At 46.3% G+C, this 22,873-nt stretch overlaps 2 protein-coding genes across 3 annotated transcripts in view; both read right to left on the minus strand.

Moving 5' to 3' along the window:
* Positions 1 to 1,614, minus strand: part of LOC102908404 (multidrug and toxin extrusion protein 2) — a 45,341-nt gene extending 43,727 nt beyond the window's left edge. The window contains exons 1-2 of the mRNA XM_006973580.4: positions 1,336 to 1,614; positions 1,151 to 1,252 (exon numbers count right to left, since the gene is read on the minus strand). Coding sequence (XP_006973642.1) covers positions 1,151 to 1,252; positions 1,336 to 1,488 — 255 coding nt within the window. The 5' untranslated portion in view covers positions 1,489 to 1,614. The remainder of the gene's footprint in view (positions 1 to 1,150; positions 1,253 to 1,335) is intronic.
* Positions 1,615 to 2,335: 721 nt separating this feature from the next.
* The window catches only part of Slc47a1 (solute carrier family 47 member 1), a 39,114-nt gene continuing 18,576 nt past the window's right edge, over positions 2,336 to 22,873 (minus strand). For both annotated transcript variants that reach the window (XM_076542513.1, XM_006973579.4), the window contains exons 11-17: positions 20,807 to 20,915; positions 20,612 to 20,687; positions 13,859 to 13,928; positions 13,465 to 13,597; positions 8,821 to 8,915; positions 8,087 to 8,165; positions 2,336 to 3,539 (exon numbers count right to left, since the gene is read on the minus strand). In XM_076542513.1, the coding sequence (XP_076398628.1) occupies positions 3,313 to 3,539; positions 8,087 to 8,165; positions 8,821 to 8,915; positions 13,465 to 13,597; positions 13,859 to 13,928; positions 20,612 to 20,687; positions 20,807 to 20,915 (789 nt within the window). In that variant the 3' untranslated portion in view covers positions 2,336 to 3,312. The remainder of the gene's footprint in view (positions 3,540 to 8,086; positions 8,166 to 8,820; positions 8,916 to 13,464; positions 13,598 to 13,858; positions 13,929 to 20,611; positions 20,688 to 20,806; positions 20,916 to 22,873) is intronic.

Raw genomic sequence — 22,873 nt, forward strand, 5'->3', positions numbered from 1 at the left:
CAGGCTGAGGAGAGCCTAGAAACATGGGGCCAAGCATTTGTTCCTACTGTAAGGAGACTGCAGGAGAGGCAGGGGGCCTAGAAATCAGTGAGGGGGATGAGCAGGAGTCAAGCCACACCCCCAAAGATGACAGCAAAAGGTGTGAGAGAAAAGAGGCCCCCAGAGGCTGAGGAGGCTGACTGGATGTGAGGAAAAGCACAGAATGGGATGAGATGCCCAAAAGGGAGCTTCCTGGCTGGGACACCAGGGTTAGGAAAACATCAGGTCTCTAATGGCCACCCTATCAACACATTCATAATCCTAGGTGACCAGGACACTGTGAACAGTGCCCAATACTGTGCAGTGGCCAAGCTCGTCTTCCCTGGAGAAGACACTCACACACAGAGGGAGAGAGAGAGAGAGAGAGAGAGAGAGAGAGAGAGAGAGAGAGAGAGAGAGAGAGAGAGAGAGGCAGAGAGACAGAGACAGAGAGACACAGAGAGAGAGTTGTTTCTGCCAATACAGTAATGGGCCTATACATTGAGACTCTTCATAGCCAGGTACTCTTATCATGATGCTGACAAAGAAACTGCAGGCCCCCATTGTCGCACAGGGCATTCCGACATCCTAGGGGGGTAGAAGGGACATTTTTCTGAAATACAGGAGGACCCAGGAGTCATCACCTCACCCGGAGGAGGAGTTTTTCTCATGTTTGAAGGTGCGGATCAAATGCTATCACAGCAGCTCTCCCTATCTCCCCTACTGTACTAGACGGAGAAAGGCTTCTAAGGACGTGTGATCGGAAGGAAGACACTTTACAAGAGAAATAGTGCAGTCTTAATGAACTGTGTAACTAATAGCTTTGGTGGTTTGGTTTCCGGAGACAGGGATGTGTAGTTCGTTTAAGGTAGCCTTGCACCATGCCTCTGTTTGGGACATTCCTTCCATAGTGCCCGTGAGATCTGCTCAGCACTCACTCTCTTCCCACATCCGAGGTAGAGGTGGGTCAGACCCAGTCCCTGCACTTCTGAGGCTTGGGGGCTGGGGGTGTGCTGAGCACACGGCCCCGAGTTTGTCTCCAGCAAATAAATAAAGACACAAATAAAAACACGTTAAAGCTTTACTCCCGAGGCTTTACCGCGCCATCAGCCGAAACCAAGTTAACACCTACGGAGACAGCGAGTGTCACGGCGTCCAGCTCGATTTTGCCCAGGTGTCCGCAGAAGATGGAACTGACGATGCTGATGAGAAAGATCATCAGCTGCGCCAAGAACTGCAAGGAGCAGAAAGGCGGTCACCCTCGGCCTTCCTGCGGCCGCCCGGCGCCCGGCGCCCGCAGCTCCGGGTCCTACTCACCACCGGGCCCGCGAGCGCCACCAGCGCGGCTGCCTCCCGCAGCACCCCAGGGGACAGCGCTCCCCGCAGGCCGCCAGGGATGCGCCACTGCGGGGCGTCGGGTGGCTCTGGAAGCCGGATGGCCGCACCCAGGCTGTCCTCGGCGAGCTCCATGGTGCAGGCTCTGATGCAGGCGGGAACCGCACGTGGAGCCGAGGGCGGAGTGGCCCACTGCGGGGCACGGGACCCGCCCCACGCGCCACCCCACCCCGGGCGCCATGGCCAAGTCTAACCGTTACCGAGCGCAGGGCGCGCGCGCGGGGGACAAGCTTCGATCTGGGTGGCTGGAAAATGACATCTTATTTACTCAACAAGAATGACTCTCTGAGGGAGACTTTAGGGGGTCTCAACCAAACCCAACCGATGTGGGTGTAGCTCAGTGAGGAATGCTTGCCTGTAGTGGATGAGTTCCAGCCCCAACCACCAAAAGGAAAAACAAAGTAAATTGAACCGGTTTTACTCACAGTAGCTGAATTTCCTAATTGTGTTCATTTTCTGTTCTTTGAAAGCTTGCTGAGTTATCAGTGTGTACATAACCCTTTAAGAGGCTAAAAGAGTTGGGCTTCGTCTTTTTTTTTTTTTTTTTTTTTTTTTTTTTTTTTTTTTTTTTTTTTTTTTGGTTTTTTCGAGACAGGGTTTCTCTGTGTAGCTTTGCGCCTTTCCTGGAGCTCACTTGGTAGCCCAGGCTGGCCTCGAACTCACAAAGATCCGCCTGGCTCTGCCTCCCGAGTGCTGGGATTAAAGGCGTGCGCCACCACGCCCGGCTGGGCTTCGTCTTAATGCCTTTATTAAAGCTTTGTCCTCCGGCCACCACCAGGAATTGTCACTCATGTTTGGGTCTTCACCAATTCACAGCTCCAGAGACCTTCCCTGCCTGCACCCCCACAGGAGATCTGAGCTCCCTCTGATGATTAATAAATGATGTTTGCTCACAGAATAATAATCTACAGAGACATTAAAATAACGGAGAGACATAAAGTGTATTTAATAGGAGTCACACAATAAGAATATAGAAGCAGTTCAGATATAGATTTCTATCTTAGAAAACAAGGCACAAGAAATAGGAAGTCCACACCTGAATATAGTCAGTACACAGCAGTCCGTGTTTGACCGTGGTGGACGAATTAATATTCCAACATCATCTTCCCCATATTGTCTTAGACCACAATATGGTGTTTACCTTATTCCTTATTAGAAAAAAATTTTGAATTCTCAGTTCATAAAACCCATGAGCACAGTTGAATTCTGTTGGCTAAAATGACTGGCCACTGCCAGGCCTATGAATTGTCCATAAGTTCAAAGCTGCGTGTGGTCCCAGACTTACAGTCATTCACTTTCCAAGGGCTCTTAACTTTACATTGGTACAAGAGTGACGTGCATTTAGTAGAGACTATTTTGAACTGGGAGCTTTTCCTGGGTTCACAATGTGTGACACCATCCTTCGGAGATATGGGACAGTGACAGTGAGCTACAGCCCCTGGGTGGTCCTGCAACCCAGGGGTGAAAAATTAACATTCTAGTTGGTACAGTATTTGGAACAGTGGTGTTTGGTAGGTTAAGTGTATTGCATGCATTGTCCACCTCCAATGCATGTCCTCTCTCTCTCTCTCTCTCTCTCTCTCTCTCTCTCTCTCTCTCTCTCTCTCTCTCTCTCTCTCTGTGTGTGTATGACTCTCAGTCTCTCTGTCTCTGTGTGTGTGTGTGTGTGTGTGTGTGTGTGTGTGTGTGTGTGTGTGAGAAAGAGAGAGAGAGAGAGAGAGAGAGAGAGAGAGAGAGAACTTACTTGTTAGAGGGCCCTGAACACACTAAACACGTGTTTGTCTGTCACAGCAACACCCCCAGTCCTGATGTAGTGTTTTCAGTATGTGTTGGATTGGTCAGGTGTTAATCTCATAAACTGAGGAACCCCTGTATGGCTTGATCTTCGCCTCTTCCACATCACTCAATTCTGACGTATAGTCTCACTAAGATCCCCCCCACCAAGACGACTACTACTCCCAGGATCAGGAGCCCTCGCCGTAGCGCCAACTGTTTCCCAGACAGTTTACGGCTGTCCTTTGGGTGGACGGGCAAAACTTGTTGCTGGTTGGTCTGCTGGTCCAACTGAGTCTCATCTTTTTTTTCGAGATCCGTCATCATGATTTCACCATGGCTTTCAGGACTTACTGTGAAGGTAAAAGCACCTTAGTGAGCAGCATGAAAGGATTTTTATTTTCACATGCACAAATGGTGGTTATTATTCATGATTATTGCTGAGGAAAGAGTTGATTCAAGAAGCAGTTGTTGCCGGGCAGTGGTGGCGCACGCCTTTAATCCCAGCACTCGGGAGGCAGAGACAGGTGGATCTCTGTGAGTTCGAGGCCAGCCTGGGCTACCAAGTGAGCTCCAGGAAAGGCGCAAAGCTACGCAGAGAAACCCTGTCTCGAAAAAAAAACAAAAAAAAACAAACAAAAAAAAAAAACAAAGAAGCAGTTGTTACGATACATAAATAAATAAAAGAAACCACTGTTGACTGCTAGGTAAGAGATCTTAGGGCTATGCACCTGCTGCCATCCCTTTAAATGACTATTAATGTCCCTTCAAGTTGTTATGGTTGGTTTCAGATAAGGCCCTGCAGAGAAAACCATAAGGAAGCCATGGGAATTGCCAAGCCACTCTGACCCACTCTCTGGCTGACTTGCCACACACTTTGCCCACTACAATCTCATTATACTGACACTCTCCGTCCAGAAGTTCCTATCCACCATTTTGTACATGCAAAGCATGATCTGTGCATGTTCAGAAGTGTCTCTGCCTTGACCGATGCTACGTCTCTCCCATAGAAATAGGCCTAAGTGACTCCAATATAATCTTTTTACTGCCTTTGCTCCAGGACATACTCACAGGGGACAAATAGGGGCACATTTGTGTTTCGTTTTGTAGTAAGAAATAGCGGCATTTTACAGCTTACAAGAGTTGCACATTTGCACCCCATTCTCTAGGAAGGAATCCATGAGCGCATGCTGTAAGCAGGTTGCAGGTACGCGCTGCTAATGCTAATAGTTGTTCGGAGTTAACTTTCAATCTAAATGTCATCCAAACTGGCTCAGGAGAAATGTAAGCTGAGACCTTGGCCAGCCCTCCCCTGCTACGAGTCTCAGAGACAAGGCCAAATACCTGGCCAGGGGACAAGACTACACTCTGAAATGATTTATTGACCCTTGTGGTTTGAATATTTCCTCATGATGCTCCTTTTCCTCCCTCTGGGAACAGTAACGTACATCCTGGTGCCATTGTATGTTGGAAGTATGTGATCTGCTTTTTAATTTTGATCTTACAAGAGATTGTACACAAGAGATTGCCATGAGTCTCAGAAGAGACTTTGGACTTTTAAACAGGGTTAAGACTGTTATATGGGGACTTTTGAAATTGGATTGAAAGCATTTCTGCATTATGTTATAGCTACGCAGGCCAGGGAGTGGAATGTGGTAGTTTGAATGAAAATGGTCCCTATAGGCTCATAGGAAGTGACACCATTTTGAGGTGTGGCCTTGTTGGAGGAAGAGTGTCACTTTGAGGTTTCACAAGCTCAATCTAGGCCCAGTAGCTCACTCTTCCTTCCTGCTGCCCGAGGATCCAGATGAGAACTCTCAGCCCCTCTCCAGCACCACATCTGTCTACACTCTACCATGACAATAATGGACTGAACCTCCGAACTGTAAACCATCCCTCAATTAAATGTTTTCCTTTATAAGAGTTGCCATGGTCATGGTATCTTTCACAGCAATAGAAACCCTAAGACACCTCCATTTCCTTTTCTCTGTAAATATGCTAGTAAGAGAAGGGGGAGGTAGGCAGGTCTCCCTCCGGCTCCCAGTCTCCCACATCTTCCAGTATGCTGAATAGAGCACAATTTAAAGATTCAATTCCCAGTTTCTGTTTATTGTGATAGAAAACCAAATCCCATCCCCAGCACTGCTGAGGGAGGATTTCCAGGACACTCTTGGATCTTACCTCCGTCTTGTGCTTATTGGCTTTGTTCTTCATCAAGAAATGACTCTGGAGCCATCCAAGTAGGGGTGAAGATCTTTTAGAGACACTTGGGCCCCTCCCTTCAGCCATCAGACTAGGACAAATCCCAAGACATTGGCATTTCGCCCAAAATCTCACGCTAGGAGAAGGAGATGCCTGGTGCCAGCCAGGGAGGAGGTTGTCTCCCACAAAGAGATTACACAGTTCTGACAGCTTCTCAGACAATCTCGCAGGAAAGACTATCAGTGATGTGTCGCTGAGGGGCAGGACCACATGCTGGCCAGGACTGCACATCTGTGTATTCCTTGTGCCCTCTGCTTAAACCTAAACCTCGTGTCAGGACCCTGAAGGGGAAGGGAGAGATGTCACTGGACCTTTTTATTTGTTCCTCTTTCCAGTGTGGCTACACTGAATAATAAACCCCTTTCTCTGCCTCCCAGCATTACTTGTTTGCTTAGTTGGCCCACTGAGGACAGGGGCTGAGGCTGAGCCTGGGGTGGAGCTGCCAGGGCCCAGGCCTGACCCTAACAGTGCAGGTAACAGCCTCATGTTTGGTTCATTGTCTCTGAGTGCCTCTATTCACTCCGCAACTCACTCTGGTCAGCCAGTGTGGGGAGCCAGAGAGCTTCCTAGGGTCAGGCTTTTCAAGGTGCTGATACCTGCCTAATAGGCATTCCAGACTGAAAATAAAACAAATGGAGGACAGATAAACTAAGACATAAGACTCAAGACATTCACAGAACTGAATATGGGACTCTCCACCTCCAAGGACCCACTGAGTACCAAGCAAGATACTGACTCACATGAAGACTCAAGTCTCATGGCTTGTGGAATAAGAATACTAACAGGAAAACACACTACAAACTTTCCAAGAGAAATATAAAGGCAGACTACCTAGCAGCCTAAGAAGATTGGCATCAGCTTTCTTAAAAAGCATGTGGGTATAAAGTGATTGAGTACACTTTATCCGAAATGCTTGGGCATTAGAAGTATTTCATATTCCAGTGGTTTGGATTTCAGAATATTCCAGATTAGGGATTTTCAATCTGTGCTGAGATTGTTACAATGGCCTCAGAGACGAGACAAAATAATTTGGAACATCATAACACAGGTTTCACCAGGCATGGTGGTGCATACTGTAATGTCAATTTGGGAAGCAGGAGGGTCAGAACTTCAAGGTCACCCTCACCTAAATGCCAATTCAAGGCTAGCCTGAGCTACATAGATCCTGTCTCAAAGAAACAAAAACAAGCAAAACTTTTAAAATTAGACAATATCAGGTCACATCTACAAAATACTTAGGCTGTGTCTGCCAGCTCCTAACATGCAATCCTCACAGTAACAAGACAGGATAAGTAACATTATTTCCCGAAGCTGACAAATTAGCCCTTCCTCTCAAGATAATGGTTAAATCAGGATAAAATAAATTAACAAGAGCGGAAATGCCAACGTCTTGGGAACCATTGTTGTCCTAGTCTGGTGGCTGAAGGGAGGGGCCCAAGTGTCTCTAAAAGATCTTCACCCCTACTTGGATGGCTCCAGAGTCACTTCTTGATGAAGAACAAAGCCAATAAGCACAAGACGGAGGTAAGATCCAAGAGTGTCCTGGAAATCCTCCCTCAGCAGTGCTGGGGATGGGATTTGGTTTTCTATCATAAACAGAAACCTGTGGCAGAGAGCTGGACACAAAGAAAAGTTCCCAGAGCAAGATCACAAGGAAGCTGGAAACCTGCGGGGCGAGCCAGCCTGGGGACAGGGCTGGCTTCGCTCTGTCAATCTGTGTGTAGACCTGTAGCCCAGGGCTGAGCAGCACCTGGTGAGGGTGGGCCCTGCTGAACCCCCGTCTCTGGGCTTGTAGACCTGATGGGCTACATGCAGGATTTAAAGATGTCTTCACCTCCTTCAAGTCTCGTGGTGTGTGGCCTCCCACATCTACAGACATAACACCGTTTCTCTCCTGTCTAACTTGTATCAGGCACAGAGTGCAGGAAGCCAGAAGGGATTCACTTCTACCTCGCTCACAGGAGTGAAAGGTTAACATTACTAACCTTCCAAGGAACTGGGGTTATGAAAGAATTACTAAATTGACAGGAAAAAAAAAACAGCCTAATGTAATTGTATTTTCATGACACAAAAGTCCAAGCAAAAACCTGCTTTAAGTGAATGACGCTTAGCCAACCACAGGAACCACATTAAAACAAGCAGGAAAATACCAGCTTCCAGGACTTGCTCCTCACACAGGAATGCTAAGGATCAGGAATAAGTCTGTGCCCAGCAGAAAGGACAAGTGTGTGTGGGGGGGATGGTCTGCCAGCTCTCCTGCCCTCAGCACTACATGCTCTTCTCCACCTCATGAGATGCCCACTGTACCCCATGAATAAGCACAGTTATTGCATGTGGACCAAAATTTTTCAATACACTTTTAAAAGGAAAAGAAATGCCCGTAGAATGCTTGTGGAAGAACCAAGTATTAGCAGAGGGCCTGAGAAGCTGAACTATCCATAACAGTTTGTTAATGTGTGGAATCAAAGTGAACAAGCTTAAGTCAGTTTATCTCAAAGTGGGTGGAACTTGACATTTGTTTCTGAAACTTCAGTGCCCCACCTCAGTGAGAGCTCACAGCAGCTAATCCAGATGTGTCCCCCAGAGGCCCCTCCGGTCCTGTATAGCCAGGTCTGCCCCAGAGCACCCGGTAGCATACCTGGGTGAGCTGGCTCCTGAGAGACAGCAGAATTCCCGTTCAGGGCCACATTTACCTTCAAATTGGCGTGCACTTGAGCCTAGAAAAGTAAGTGAGACTCAAAGTTAAGTCCAAGCATCAGCAGGTAGCATTGATAAACCCGGTTTAGGAGAAGCTATGTCCCTGAACTGGCATGTGAGATAAAGCGTCACTGGATCACTATGGAACTCTCTTCCAAAACTGAACCAGGTTCTGAGAGATGGGGGAGTAGGCTAATCTGAGGGGAAGATGGACCAAGGTAGCTAAGCATTTGCCCTTCTTCATCTTCTTTCTTCAGCTGCCATTTCTACATTCTGTTTTCAGACCTCACATTGACCTGGGAAAGTGAAAAAGAAAGAACCATACAATGTCTTAGACACACACACACACACACACACACACACACACACACACACACACAGAGTACGAGGGCAAACTTGGAGAAAATCCCTCCAGTCCCAATTCTCCTGAAATTGGCTTTTCATAGCACGAGACTTGAAATGAAATCCTGTTTTTCTATTTCACTGAACAAACAAAGGGGAATGAATAGGACCAGGGTCATGCAACCCTTCACCTTAAAATCCTATTAAAACAAAATAAACCCAATAATAACAAAAAAAGCATAAAAAAAGAACCTCCCAAAATGAAAGAATGCATGCCATACCCGGTCTGGTTTGGCACTTGCAGAGAGACTAGAGCACATTGAGGATGGATACCTGTTGACAGGCGCGTTTCCAATTGAGCCGAGCAATAAAAACCAGAAAACATAGGGTCTGACAGACACTGCAGATGATGATCCCTGACCACAAACCTGCACAGGGAGACATTTGACAGATTAGCTCAAGGAATCAATAGCCACACTAAGTCAGCTTCCGTGGGCAAGATAGAACCCACAGTGGGCTAGAGACCTCCATCCTGAGAGAGAACCCACAGTGGGCTAGAGACCTCCATCCTGAGATAGAACCCACAGTGGGCTAGAGACCTCCATCCTGCAGAGGCCCAGCACTCCCCAAGGCCACCTGCCATGATTCACAATGTCAGAGCAACAGGTCCAGGAAACTATTTGGGTCCTTTTTGCTTATGGTGATTGGATACTAAAAAAATGGGCCAGTTGTAAAGAAATACTTTCTCCAGAAAAATCATTGTTTTGTGCTCCTCAAAAGAGAAGACTAACTTTTTTTACATAGGTATATATGTGGCCTACACATGCATGTGTGTGTGTTTGCATGTGTGTAGACATATTGGGAGGGCGTATGTGTTTGTGTAATTGCGGAGGCTTGAGGTTGATGTCAGGAATCTTCCTTGATTGCTCTCCACTTATATATTGAGGCAGGGTCTCTCTCCACTTTATATAATGAGCAAGGTCTCTCTCCACCTTATATATTGAGGCAGGGTCTCTCTCCACCTTATATATTGAGGCAGGGTCTCTCTCCACCTTATATATTGAGGCAGGGTCTCTCACTGAACCCAGAGCTCACTGTTCTGGCAATCTGACTGTGCAGCTTGCTCTGGGGATTCCCCAGCTTTGCCTCCCTACACTGCTATCACCTGGTTTTACACCCACCCAACTTGTTACCTGGGCTCTAGGGATCCAAACTCCAGTCTTCGTGGTTGTGTGGCAAGCACTTTACTAGCTGAGCCATCTTGTCAACCAAAACTAACATTTTTATGGCCAATAAGTGAGTTTAAATATTTCATTTTTAATTTGGATATTATTCCTAGGAGCCTTTGATTTGAAAATTATTGTATGTTACTGTCAGCTAAAAATTAGCAAAACAGAATATTAAACCTCTCATTAAAAACATCCCTAGAAGGAAGAATGATATAATTATAATCTCAAAAAATTTTTTAAATATAATTTAAAAATTCCTAAAGCTTATGTATATTCTTGATGTCTAAAAAGGAAACAAACTACCAGGGATGGAACCCAGGGCCTCACACGTGCCTGGCATGCACCCTCTACTGAGTTGCACCCTCATTGGAAGAGACTATCTTAGAAATCAATCTCTACATTCCAAAGTTCTACTTATAAAACCCTGCTCCTACTTTACATGGATATGGAGATGACATATGGAATAGTATAGAGGTTAAAGTAGAACCCACCAATCTTTTTTCATTGTTTGCTTTGTTTGAGACAGGGTCTCACTAGTTGGCCTGGTATTCACTGTGTAAACCAGGCTGGCCTCAAACTCACAAAGATCAGCCTGCCTCTGCCTTCCCAGTGCTGGGACTAAAGATGTGTGCCACCACACCTGGCAGAAATCACCAATCTTAAAAATCCCCCAGAGATTTCTGCTCAACCTTCAAACCTAACTTTGTTTGGGCACAAGCTTTGCTTCCAGGGCTGGTTACACTTGGGAAGGACTGGAGAGCACACCGAGTGGATCCCCATGTCCTGGTGAGTCTATCTAATAAACTTGCATGGGGTGCATAAGGAACTACGGATGATGAGCGGTTTGTCCACAGTGAATGGACAGCAGAAGCAAAGTCCTGCCAGTCAGGAAGGGCTGAGCACACAAATGCACGTTGACCACAGCACACGAGACTCCAACTCTCCAACCCATTACTGCAGGAACCAGGCCGTGTAAGGAGCCCCTCTGCCTCATGACAGCCCAGGAAGCCCATCTGCTAGAAACTACACCCACAGAGAGCCAGGTTACCACCACGAGGAAGCTAAACAGTGACTGTAACCAGCAACCAGCAACTGACAATCTCCTCCTCTAGACCATACTCAAGTATTAAACCTTGACCAATCACACAAGGCCATGTCTCTTCAGCTGCTTTCAATCAGGATACACCTGAGCCATCCTCATCCCCCATGATGCTCTCCACTCCTCCGCTTGCCTTTCAACTCTCTGCCAAGACACCAATGGGAGGGCCGATTCCCCTGCCTGACAGGATCCAAATACATCGACTTTGCTAACCGATCAGATCCATAGAAGGGCTAAGGCTAAACTCTGAGTCATAGTTCAAAGGCTTATCTTTACTTTGGTAGGTTTACAGCTCTGCTCCTTGGTGCCAACTGCCCTTGAATCTCACTTATCAGGAGGAATCGGTCAGTCTGATCTTCATAGGAGTAAAGTCAGTGGCCACCTGTCAGTCCCAGGATAGAGTAAGAAAGGCCTCTGGCTCCCTCCTTCAAATTCCCAGTTCCTACACAGAAACTACAAGCTCATTCCAAAGATTTTTAACAGAAATACCCAGCTAGCTCTAGCTGTAATTTGAGTTAGGAACTTGATTTCCACTAATGTCATAATACCTATTAAAAGATACAGGGTAACTACCAGAATCCTATCCTCTGGGCAGGGCCAGGAATTTGTGTGTTTGAAAACCCTGTGGGAAATTGATAGCCATTCTGATTAGTCAGTCTGCATGTGAGAGCCTGTAGCCTTCTGAGGTGCTTCTGGGAACCCCGTGTACACACTGCACACCCTAATGATGGCAACATGAAAGGTGAAACCAACCTGTACTATATACTTGTATCTAAGGGGCCATTGGAAGGACCAAGTACATGCTCACCCACAACCCTCAGCTCCCCAGGGCCCCTGCCATTTCCCCCAGGAATACCCTAATCTACTTTTCACACAGCAGATCGGCCTTGTCAATTGAGGTAAGAGGAGCCAAATACAGACCTTGGGACATAGATGTATCTATATTTAAAGTAGATTCCTTTCTAAAATTTTAACTCAGCCAGACATGGGGACACACACCTATAATCCCAGCTCTTGGGAGGCTAAGCAGGAGGATCCCACATTCAAGGCCTCCTTGGACTACATAAGAAGACTCTTTCTAAAATAAAAATAAGAGAAGAAAACAACAGAACAAGGTTGGACATAATTGGACGTGTTGGTGCATGCCTTGAATCCCTGCACTCAGGATGCAGAGGCAGGTGGCTTTCTGTGAGTTCTAGGCCAGCCTCGTCTACAGAGTGAGTTCTAGCCTAGCCAAAGTTATATAAAAAAGTATTTTTTAAAAAAGAGTAAATTTCAGATGTATCATTTACTATATAAAGTGATAACATCACAAGGAGATGGAAAATCTAATTACCTTGGCCTTGAATAGTCCACGTTGTCTGCATACATCAAAACAGCACTTTGTGCTCCATAAATGTTCATAATTGTGTTTATCAATTAAAATAATATTACTAAAAAATGTAAAAGAGACTAAAGTATCTCCTTAGTATTTTGTACTGATTGCATGTTACAATAATAATATTTTGGGAATGTTGTGTTAAATAAAAATACTACTCAAAAAACTAGACTCCTCTAAAGTGTTTCCTTTGGCCTTGTCCTGGGCAGACCCAAGCCACGAATAATGCCAGAAACTCAGCCAAACATCATCCGCGCCTTCACGGCCACGGAACTCTGGCACTCTCCTTCTGTGAAGAGCTTCAATATTTTCAATTAAAATATTATTGAACTTGAGAAAAAGGAGTGACACACTTAAATATGTGGGACTGGAAGTCCTCGGCAGCTATCAGATGACGCCTGAGCACCTCCGAGCCCGCCATGTGCTGATGGACTCAAATAAATCATGCCTAAGTCAGTCACTACTTTACCCCAAAGACAACAGTTAGGTTTTCACATAACCATTTACTCATTGCCAATGCATTCTCGATTATTATTTTAGAAACCAAAGCTGGACAGTTATCTAGTTCCCTACTTTAAAAAAAAAAAATGAACTCTGATCATTTCAGAGCGTGTGGGTTCAGCTCCTTGCTCCAAACACAGCAAGGTCATGCAGAGGAATCCGCCCCAGCATCCTTCCCTCTACATTCCTCCCATGTGTCCCTCTGCAGAGATACAGGAGAGACATGGATGGTGACAAGTGGGGAGCAGAGGCTGCAGAGGGTGACAAGGGGACAAGGAGCCCACCGCCACCCCTGCTCCGTGCTGAGTACACAGGGTACTGTTCTGGGAAGTCTGGTGTCCAGGGCTTCCCCACATCACCTCAAACTCCTCGATACACCAGGAGAAGGCCTTGGTACTGAGGTGTCATGCTAGGGGCCTCACAGTACTGTGGACCCTTGTTCAAGGAACAGGACAAGGTCTGCATACAACATGTTTCCCAGTGCTTCAGAGGTCCTGGCCATCAAGTCCTGGACTAAGGACTAGCTGAGTCAGAATGAGGAGACTAGGAAGGACTCTTTACCATACCCACAGCTGACCCGTGGGCAAGAGGAGGGTGACCAGGCAGCTCTGGGTCCACAGTCACGTTTCACCCACTGCCTGCCCACTCATTCTCTGACAAGGTACAGGGGTGTGAGGAAAGTCGGGGCAGAGGAGTGAAGTTCCCCTGCGCTTGGACATCATCCCCTGGGCCTGTGGACAGCTGGCCTGTCTTCCCACAGTTAGGCTTACCTATCACTCCCAGCTTGGCTGCGAACATCAGCGCAATCCCGATGGGGAGGCCAATCACATAATACCCGATGGCGTTAACGATGGCTCCAACCTTCTGGTTTCCAGTGCCCCTCAGAACACCACCACAGGTACACTGTGGGCAGGTGACATCCATCAGTACGAACACAGCTGGTGCTTCTAAAGGCCCCGCCTCCCCAGCATAGAAAGCCTCTCTGTGGTCCTCAGACTTGAACATGACTCTAATAATGCTTTGCAGAAGTGGCCATGATAACAATCAACAGTAGCCTCTCTAGACCACTGCAGCCTCTCTTCCCACTTGAAATTCAGCATAATCCGAGGAAATGGCTTACGCAGGCCATGGAAGCGTGGGGAGGAAATCAGGCTCAATACTCACAGCAAGACTTTCAAAGAGGTGGGACACAGCATAAATGGGGACCACTTGAGCCACCAAGGCCACGATGTCTCTGTCGGGAAAACAGAGCACATGGTAATTAGTGAGGAAGAAAGGGCCAGAAAGATGGCTCAGTGGTTAAGAGCACTTGTTTTCGCAGAGGATCCAGGTTCTATTCCCAGCTCCCACATGACAGCCTTATAACCCACTTTGACTCCAGTTCCAGCAGGTCCAAGAGCCCCTTCTGGCTTCCATGGGCACCAGACATGCATGTGGCACCAGACACAGGCAAACATCCACAGGCATAAAAAAGGGAAAGAATTGAAGGGCATGGATCCCAGGAGAGGAGGCCCCATGTGCACCCTCGCTCAACAAGGCCTGGGCTCTTTGTCCAGCTGCCCTGATGTATTCACAGCAACCCAAGTGGGACCAAGTCTACCACTGTGTGACACACATCAGAAACCAATTTTCTAATATAGGTGATAGCTTTTAGGGGAAAAAGAAAACCCATGCAATCCATTTAGTCAATTAAAACCAACAGAATGATTTAGTACCCATCTACCCACCAAAACCAAAGCTTAGATCGCACTTGCCACTCTCCATTTAACCCAATCCCTGAGGCAGATCTTGGATGCACATCTCCAGAGCTGTCTGAGTGATGCATTACAGAGCAAGCATGCACGTGCTGTCAGGACAGAGTGCGGCTCAGTGGCAGAGCATCTGCCTAGCATGCATGAGTCCCTGGGTTTGGTCCTGGCACCATCAAACAATACATGTTCTTCCCAGTCAACCAAGCTTGGTAAGAGTATTCCAGGGTTCTCACTTCTACCCTACTTAGTGGGCTCTACCCTTAATGCTACAGATTCATATTTTAATGCCTACAGGCAAAGGGAAAGTGAAAAATGCTACCAGGTGAAGCACTGATTAGAAAAAAACTAAAACAAAACAACAACAACAAAAAAAAAAAAAAAAAAAAAAAAAAAAAAAAAAACCTGTCTGGCAGTGGATATTTGCTGAGTGAATGAATAAAGAATGCAGCATGGGACTGGATGGTCTCTTTCCTCCCTCAAACCAGCACAGGAATACAGTTGTTTGTTAAAATAAAGCTTTGGATGAGAAGTATATGCAAACAAGTCCGATGACCACTGCCTCTCGGGCCACACCATGACTGCCCTGTCTCCACAGATGCCAATTCTTACCACTCTTGTGTTGGTCTAACGCTCATGGAAGTAGAAGCAAATACAAATGGATACGAGGAGACTCCCCTTGCGCGGCACACGGGCCTCCTTCCTTATGACTCTAAGCCTGCTCTGGCTTTTTCTGCCTGTAGATGACATCCTCTCTTCTAGTTCACTGAAATGTACTTGCAATGTGGTGCTGCTCAGTCCTGTCTTCTAAAATTTCATCTTGAGTTTTAATTTTTTTCCTATTTTAGGGGTCGGGGGAGTGAGGACGCATAGACCTGACGCAAGGCCTTCTATGCGCACACTAAAGACGTGCTCTCCCACTGAGTCACACACCCAGGCCCTTACCTTGGATTTTTAAACAGATAAGTCACTCATTTTTGCAGCACCAGGGGTCAAACCAGGGCTACCAGTTTATGAAGCACTGAGCTGTGTCTCCAGCCCTATTTTGGGTTTTTTTAATCGGTTTTGGTGACTGGGAATAGCCTGGTTTTCTTTGTGTGTGTGTGCAAACTGTCAGATTTGGGTGCTGTGTGGACACATTTGCTTCACAAGAAATGCAGAGTTTCCTTTTCTGTACTTTGGAAGATTAAACATCATTAGAATTACCTATATTTTAGTGATTTGAAAACTTTCTCCCTTGGAATCTTCTGGAATCAGTGATTTGGGGGAGGGGTTTAAGACAAATTTCCCTTCTAGAAAGGAAACCACTTTCTTTAAATCTTCAGTCTTTTCTAGGGTAAATTTTGGTCCACTATTATTCTAGAGAATTTCTTCTTCTTCTTCTTCTTCTTCTTCTTCTTCTTCTTCTTCTTCTTCTTCTTCTTCTTCTTCTTCTTCTTCTCCTCCTCCTCCTCCTCCTCCTCCTCCTCCTCCTCCTCCTCCTCCTCCTCCTCCTCCTCCTCCTCCTTCTTCTTCTGTGGTTTTTGTTGTCCTTATTTTGTCCTGTTTATTGTCACAGAGCCTCACTATGTAGCCCAGGCTGACCTCAAGCCTGTTATCCTCCTGCCTCAGTATCCTGAGTGGGGGAATTGAGGGCATGTAAGACTATGCCTGCCTTTGTTCTTCTAGGTTTTAATTTTCCTTACAAAAAGAGATTGTGAGAACTAATCTCGGGATTTTTTTTAAATGATTTTGTGTGTGTGTGTGTGTGTGTGTGTGTGTGTGTGTGTGTGTATGCGCACACACGTGCACACCTGCCTGCTTGCCTACCTGTTACAAAATTTACCCTAGAGAAGACTGAAGATATAAATAAAATGATTTCCTTGTGAGAAATGAGACACTTGTTTTAAAATGCCCTTCTGTGAGAGTTACAGAACTACCACTTGGACCACATCCTTGGCTGGGGATGGGGGCAGAGGGAGGGGAGATGGGAGGGGAATAGAGCCTGGGCTGTATCCCACCAGCAGATGAATTAGGTTTACCCATCATCTCTTTGTGTTCTCTTCACGGTGATTAGCTGAAGTAGGATTTATCTGTTTCATTCATTCTGCCCAAGGGTTGGTCATGCACACAGAATGACAGGGATACATTCTGAGAAACGTCTTATTATCCAATTTCATTGCTATGTGAACATCACAGAATGAGGCCACATAAATCTAGATCGTTTAGTCTGCTACTGGGGGTTGGGGGGATATGAATCTGTCCTGTCTGTCTATTGCAGTCTGCTGTTCCTAGGGCCTGATAAACAAAATAACATAAAATGAAATCCAGCATGAGAGAAAATGCTGGGATTGAGGGACATGGTACACACATGTCACAGAGCCACTGAGGGGATCGCAGGGCGTGCAGTGTGCTACAGCAAACTTTTTATAAGTAGAAAGAATATGCTCTAAATGATTAAATGTATAGGGGAGTGGGAGCTGAGTATGGTCAAAGTATAGTATGTACATATATGAAAATATAATAATTAAATGTATTTTTAATTGTTCATTATTATTTTATGTGCATGGGTGTTGCCTGCACATATGTCTGTGTACCACATGTGTACCTGGTGTGCCCTTGGAGGCCAAAAGAAGACATAAGATTCCCTGGAACTGGAGTACAGACGGTTTGTGAGCTGCTATGTGGGTGCTGGGAATTGAACCCAAGGCCTCCGGAAGAGCAGCCAGTGCTCTTAACTGCTGAGCCATCTCTCCAACAAAAAACTATGTTTCGGGTTTCTTTATTTAAGAACGAAGTGATAAGTGATACAGGATCAAAATCAAGAGCATCATTGAACTTCGGCTTCCTGCCAATCATCTCCTCCCACCCTCCCAGGACTCACCCTTGTGCTTCCAGTCACTCTTCAGTAAGTGAAGAACCTGATCAGCCTGCTGGCTGAACGCACCCAAGCTCTATCCCCCACCCAACCCCCGGCCCCATCTCTGGGCAGGGCAGGAGCCTCAGTTTGAAGGTGTGGGAGAGCTCAGAGCAGTGACCCGGACTGAAGATTTGAGCATGGTGAACCATAGCCTGGGGTACCAAAATGGGGTCCTGGGAGCAGAAGAAAGGATACAGGGACCCTAGGAAAGGGGACTCTATAACTTTAAACTCCTGTCATTGGGAATAGCCACTGCTGGATTGTTTGCCCTTCTGGAGAGGGTCACAGAACCGCACTGGACCTCACTCACTCTTCTCTAGCTAAGCTGCTTGGCCTTGAGAGTGGTCTGCAGGGCGGACTTCGAGAACCGCGGGAATATGACGTTCTCAGGTTTCCTCTCACTTGGTTCTCAAGGCTTTGCTCTTTCTTGGGGGCCTGCACCAGGGTCTCTCTTTTGCACATCTCCTGGAACTTCTTGATGGCTTCCTCCGCCCCCTCCTCCAGCAGGGGGCGGGGCCTAACCCGAGTTCTTGAAACTGATCTGGCTGAATGCGGTTTTAAAGAGTATCCCCAGGATGACCCCACATTGGCCCAAGTGTACAGTAGCTCTCTCCTCCAGCAGCTTGGAGGATGGTTTCTGTTCTTTCTGCAGAGGCTTCTACACCCTGGATTCCTGGGTGGGGAGGGGACGGCTCGCTGGGGGGGGGGGAGGGGCGGGGGCGGACAGCTTCGGCTTCTCTGCTCTCAAAGCCCCTGAGCGGACAGTACAGTGCCAGCTTCTGTTTGGCCATGTTGCTGCTGCAAGGTCTCCAGGCCAACCTGGGACACTAGGCCCACTCCAGCCTGAAATCCACAGTACACCACCCCTTCACAGAATTCATATGGTGGAAGGCACAAGAAGTCTCCCATACCTCTGAGCCTGGCCCAACCCCCTTGTCCGTCTTTTGAGAAAGAAAAACAGAGAGCTATTTATGGTTGCCTTCCTCATCCACCCTGAAGGGAGTAATCTGTGGAATAATAGCTGAGGCTGAGAAAATGTCAGCCTACCATCCAAAGACAAAGGGGAAGCCAGTGAGGAGGAAACTGAGGCAGCTGAATCTATTCCAATAGCTTTTTGAATCCACGGAGGAAGAGCCAGTTGGCAATTTGTGATGAATGATAAAGGTATCCCAAATATGAAGGGTCTCTGTGAGATTTCTATACGATCAGAACATCCGAGCTAGCCTTCCTGAAGAAGACAAAAACCCTGCCGAGCACAGGATGGATTTGTCTCTTCAGCCATCAATTCAGTGCCAGTCCCAAAACAGCTCACTGATGAGATCTTTAACTGTGTGACAAATATATTCTAAAACTGTAAAAACCAGGCAGTTTGGCAGATCTGAGACATCAAGGTGACTGACTCATCACTAGGCTGAGCATCCCGATGGATTGCCCAGGACCAAAGTGCTTTAGACCTCAGGTATATTCAGATGTTGGAATATTTGCATAGACATTATGAACCATCCTGAGGAGGAGACTTAAGTCTGTATGCAAAATTCATTTCTGTTTCACACTGTCAGGGGTACATGCCCCCATCCCTGGGCTTTCTAGCAGCCACTTGGCAGTCTTCTGGCAGCCAGCAGGCTCGAGCCTGAAATCTAACTGCTGATCACAGGTGCAGCAGCAGCTGCAGAAGAAGAATTCAGGCTGAATGAGAAGGGAATTGTCAGGGATCCTTCAGGGAACTCCAGAAGTGGTTGGACTATTTTAACAAGTATCCATGGAGACAGACCTGCCCACCTGATTGCGAACTCCAGCACCTTTTGGTGGGCTCAGGGTTCTTCCCCACATCTCCAGGTTTGACCATTCCTCTTCAATAATTCCTATTGTTGACCCTATTTTCTTTTTTCTTCCTTTTTTCCTTTTTCTTAGATTTATTTATTTATTGTGTATACAGTGTCCTATCTGCATATACGCCTGCAGACCAGAAGAGGGCGCCAGATCTCATTATAGATGGTTGTGAATCACCATGTGGTTGCTGGGAATTGAACTCAGGAGACCTGGAAGGGCAGCCAGTGCTCTTAACTGCTGAGCCATCTCTCCAGCCCTGTTGACCCTGTTTTCATACCAACATTCAACCAGTTACAGCCAGTGCTCTACACATTTGGGCTTCTGAGTACAGGGGCCTTTGGAAATCAGTGGAGGAGGAAGAGACAACTGCCTTCAGGATTCACTGGGACAGACTCACCTGAGACAGAGGCCTCCTTGGCAGGAGCTCAGGTGAGCTAGCCTCCAGGACTCCATCTGCAACTGTAGGCAGAGGGGACTTGTTCTTGCCTCAGCCTCCAAGACTCCACTCCACACTTCAGATAAGGACCTCATTGTTCCCACAACAGTTTTGAACCCCTACATGTCAAGACCACTCAGCACCCCATAGAGCTACTGCTCTGGAGGTGTGCAGAGCTGTAACATGGCTCAGACCTGATCCTTGCTGGACCAGGGGCAGCTCTTGGCATCTTAAAGCTTTTAGGAACTCTGAGCTACATCACTTCTCAGAGCTGTACCAGTGCTTGGATAGTATCGATCTATTTTAAGTTGTTTTATCCCATTTCATATTGTTAGTCCTGAACTGACAAAAGTATTCCTTATTTATGGTATGTTGGTGCTTAAATGCTTTCAGATTTTCAAGCATTCTTTTTTAAATTAGGGGAATAGGAACTGTGGTAAATGTGGCAGGGGAGAATTCTACCACTAAACAACCAAATGCAAGCAGTGGTGTGGAAAGCTTTAAAAAAAGAAAAAATACATGGGGGTTCACAAGATGTCGAAAGCCTGATGACCTCAGTTCAGTCCTTAGAATCCATATGGTAGAAGGAGAAAATTGTCTCCTGCAAGTTGTCCTCTGACTTCTATCTGTCTGTCTGTCTGTCTGTCTGTCTATCCATCCATCCATCCATCCATCTATCTATCACCCTCACACACACACACACACACACACACACACTAAATGTAATTTAAAGCATTTTTTTTAAAAATTCGTAACTATCATGTCCATTGAAATCATACTGTCACCACCAATTCCCACTAACTTGAGATTCAGATTACAAATTGGTTTCTCTATCTCAGTAATCAGGATCTTCTCAAGTAAATCAGTGAGGTTTCTGATCTTGCAAATGACTCGGAACACCTCGCCAAGATGAAGCTACTCCAGGGAGCCACCTGTCATGATATATCCACCTAATCTATTTCTTCATCACAGACCCCACATGTTAAGAAAACCCCAGCACTCACCGGTCGGTGGTGAAAATGTAGCCCACAAGATCCTTACAGCCTAGCAGCAGGGCACAGAAGGTCACAGCAAAGAGCTCTGGAGGTAAAGCAGAGAAGAAACGGCAGTGAAGAGGGAGGTCACAGAAAGTGGGGAGGCCCGTTACCCCATGCACAGCCTGCGTGCACCGGGAGCCTTGGGCTGTGAGGTATAAGCACCTGTGATTATCAAGGAAACTGCTGAGGACTTCTTGGCCTGTTCAATGTTTCCGGCACCCAACGCATTTCCCACCCGGACGTTGGCAGCCACGCTGAAGCCTGCAGGGATCTAAAATGAAAGAAGACACAAGAAAACTGTGCTTGAGACACCACGGACAGAACAGCCTCTGCTTCATACCTCACTGGCAAAATGGATCCTATGGGCTCTGGAGACTCTCGCAACTTCTTTTTGGCCCAGCTAGAAGCCCTAGGCTAATAAAGAACCTGTATCTCCAAGTTAGGATTCTCAAAATAAGTTAGGCTCCTCTGCAGGGTTTCCAGCCTCTGCCATGGGAGGGAGGATCCCATCCAATCACCTTTGGCCTCTGGAATATAGGGGAACAGTATGCAGGATGGGCTGACCAGAGTCCACTCTAGTGTCTGTTATGAAAGACGGAGAGATTCCATTTGCAAAGCAGAAATGTTCCTGAAGAAATACCAGGAAGGGGCATTGCCTTGTAACAAGGTAGGGGTTCTTCAGCCAGACTGCCTGGATTCACATCCTAACATGTCTGTACTTATTACCCATGGGACACTAAGCCAATTGCTTAACCTCTGATGTTTTGTTCTATCTGTACAAAGGTTCTAGAAACGGAGATTTTACAGAGCTCATATGGCCAGCTGCTTAGATGGTATCTCACGCGTAGTGAATATCCAATAAAGATTTTCCATGAATTATCTATGCATTTACCACTTGAGTCACTAATAATAACTTTTAAAAGAGTAATCACTTATTTGAGCATGAATGTTGCCTTATGGGTTGGGTTATCTATGGTGAGGGATAAAGAAAATCTAATCCACCGAATAAGGAACATAGAAGAAAAGGGAGATTGGATTCCCATCTTCAAGGTTGTCACTATAGTGACAAGCAGATTTTCCAACAATTTCTTCACAGGAGAGGAAAGACAGGAATGCGACATGGAGAGAGTTGTCAGCAACCATTTGACCACACACCCCTGGTTAATGCCCATATGATGTGTCTCCTGGTATGATGTCCTGAGAAGGACACGACATCATTTCTTACAGAATCCCTGCCTTAAGGGGAGAATCTGGACTTAGTTATTAAGACGAAACAGCTATAACACTGAGGGGAAATGCCTCGGTCAAGAGAGGCGCAGAAAGGCCACGGCCCTGCTCCCAATTAAAGGATATTAATGATTAAAGGACATTAACAGGACGTGTCTCCTTTACGCCAGAGGGGAAAGTTACAGAGAACATCATTAGAACAAGCAATGGCAGACAGCCAGGGAACCTGGAAATGCGGCGCTGTAAGGCACTGGTGCATCCATAGAGAAGGTACACAGCCTTCTTTGAACTGGGGAGAGTGTGCCTGTGCTTTTATGTGCCTGTAGAGAACAGAGGACAAGCTATGCGAAAAGCATATATAGAGACCTGTAAGCATTTCTCTTTTTATTTTATTTTTTCCAGCCAGGATTTCTCTGTGTAATAGCCCTGGCTGTCCTGAAATTCACAGAGACCCGCCTGCCTCTGCCTTCCGAGTGCTGGGATTAAAGGCGTGCATCATCATGCTCAGCAGTGTAAGCATTTATCTTTTGTTTGTTTGTTTATTTGTTTTGTTTGTTTTGTTTTATCCAGACAGGAGAAAAAATAAGGAAATCACATAAAGATATTTGTCCTAGGAGATATCCTGAGGTGCTGTTGATCTTATTAAAATAATATAGACTAAATATTGGGCAGTGGAAGACTGGCTTAGATATAATGAGCTCATGGACTTCAAGCATTGATAAATAAATGTACTTAACTAAGATTTCTAAAATATGAGATATAAGCAAAATATAAAAACATGAAGTACGGATTTAAAAATATCTTCCATAGGCAGCAAAAATAAAAATATATACCCTGAAGGAATAGAGGTAGAGCATTGACCTAGCATGCTTGGATCTCCAGCACTGCCAGGGGAAAAAAAAAAAACCAAAGAAGTGTGTATGCCCTGTATATTTTAAATATAAACAATGGAGGGTAGAATGCTAGCCGGCTGAGTCCTTCTCCAAACTATAAATGCCCCTT

Source organism: Peromyscus maniculatus, chromosome 8 (genome assembly GCF_049852395.1).
Source record: "Peromyscus maniculatus bairdii isolate BWxNUB_F1_BW_parent chromosome 8, HU_Pman_BW_mat_3.1, whole genome shotgun sequence".
NCBI lineage: Eukaryota > Metazoa > Chordata > Mammalia > Rodentia > Cricetidae > Peromyscus > Peromyscus maniculatus.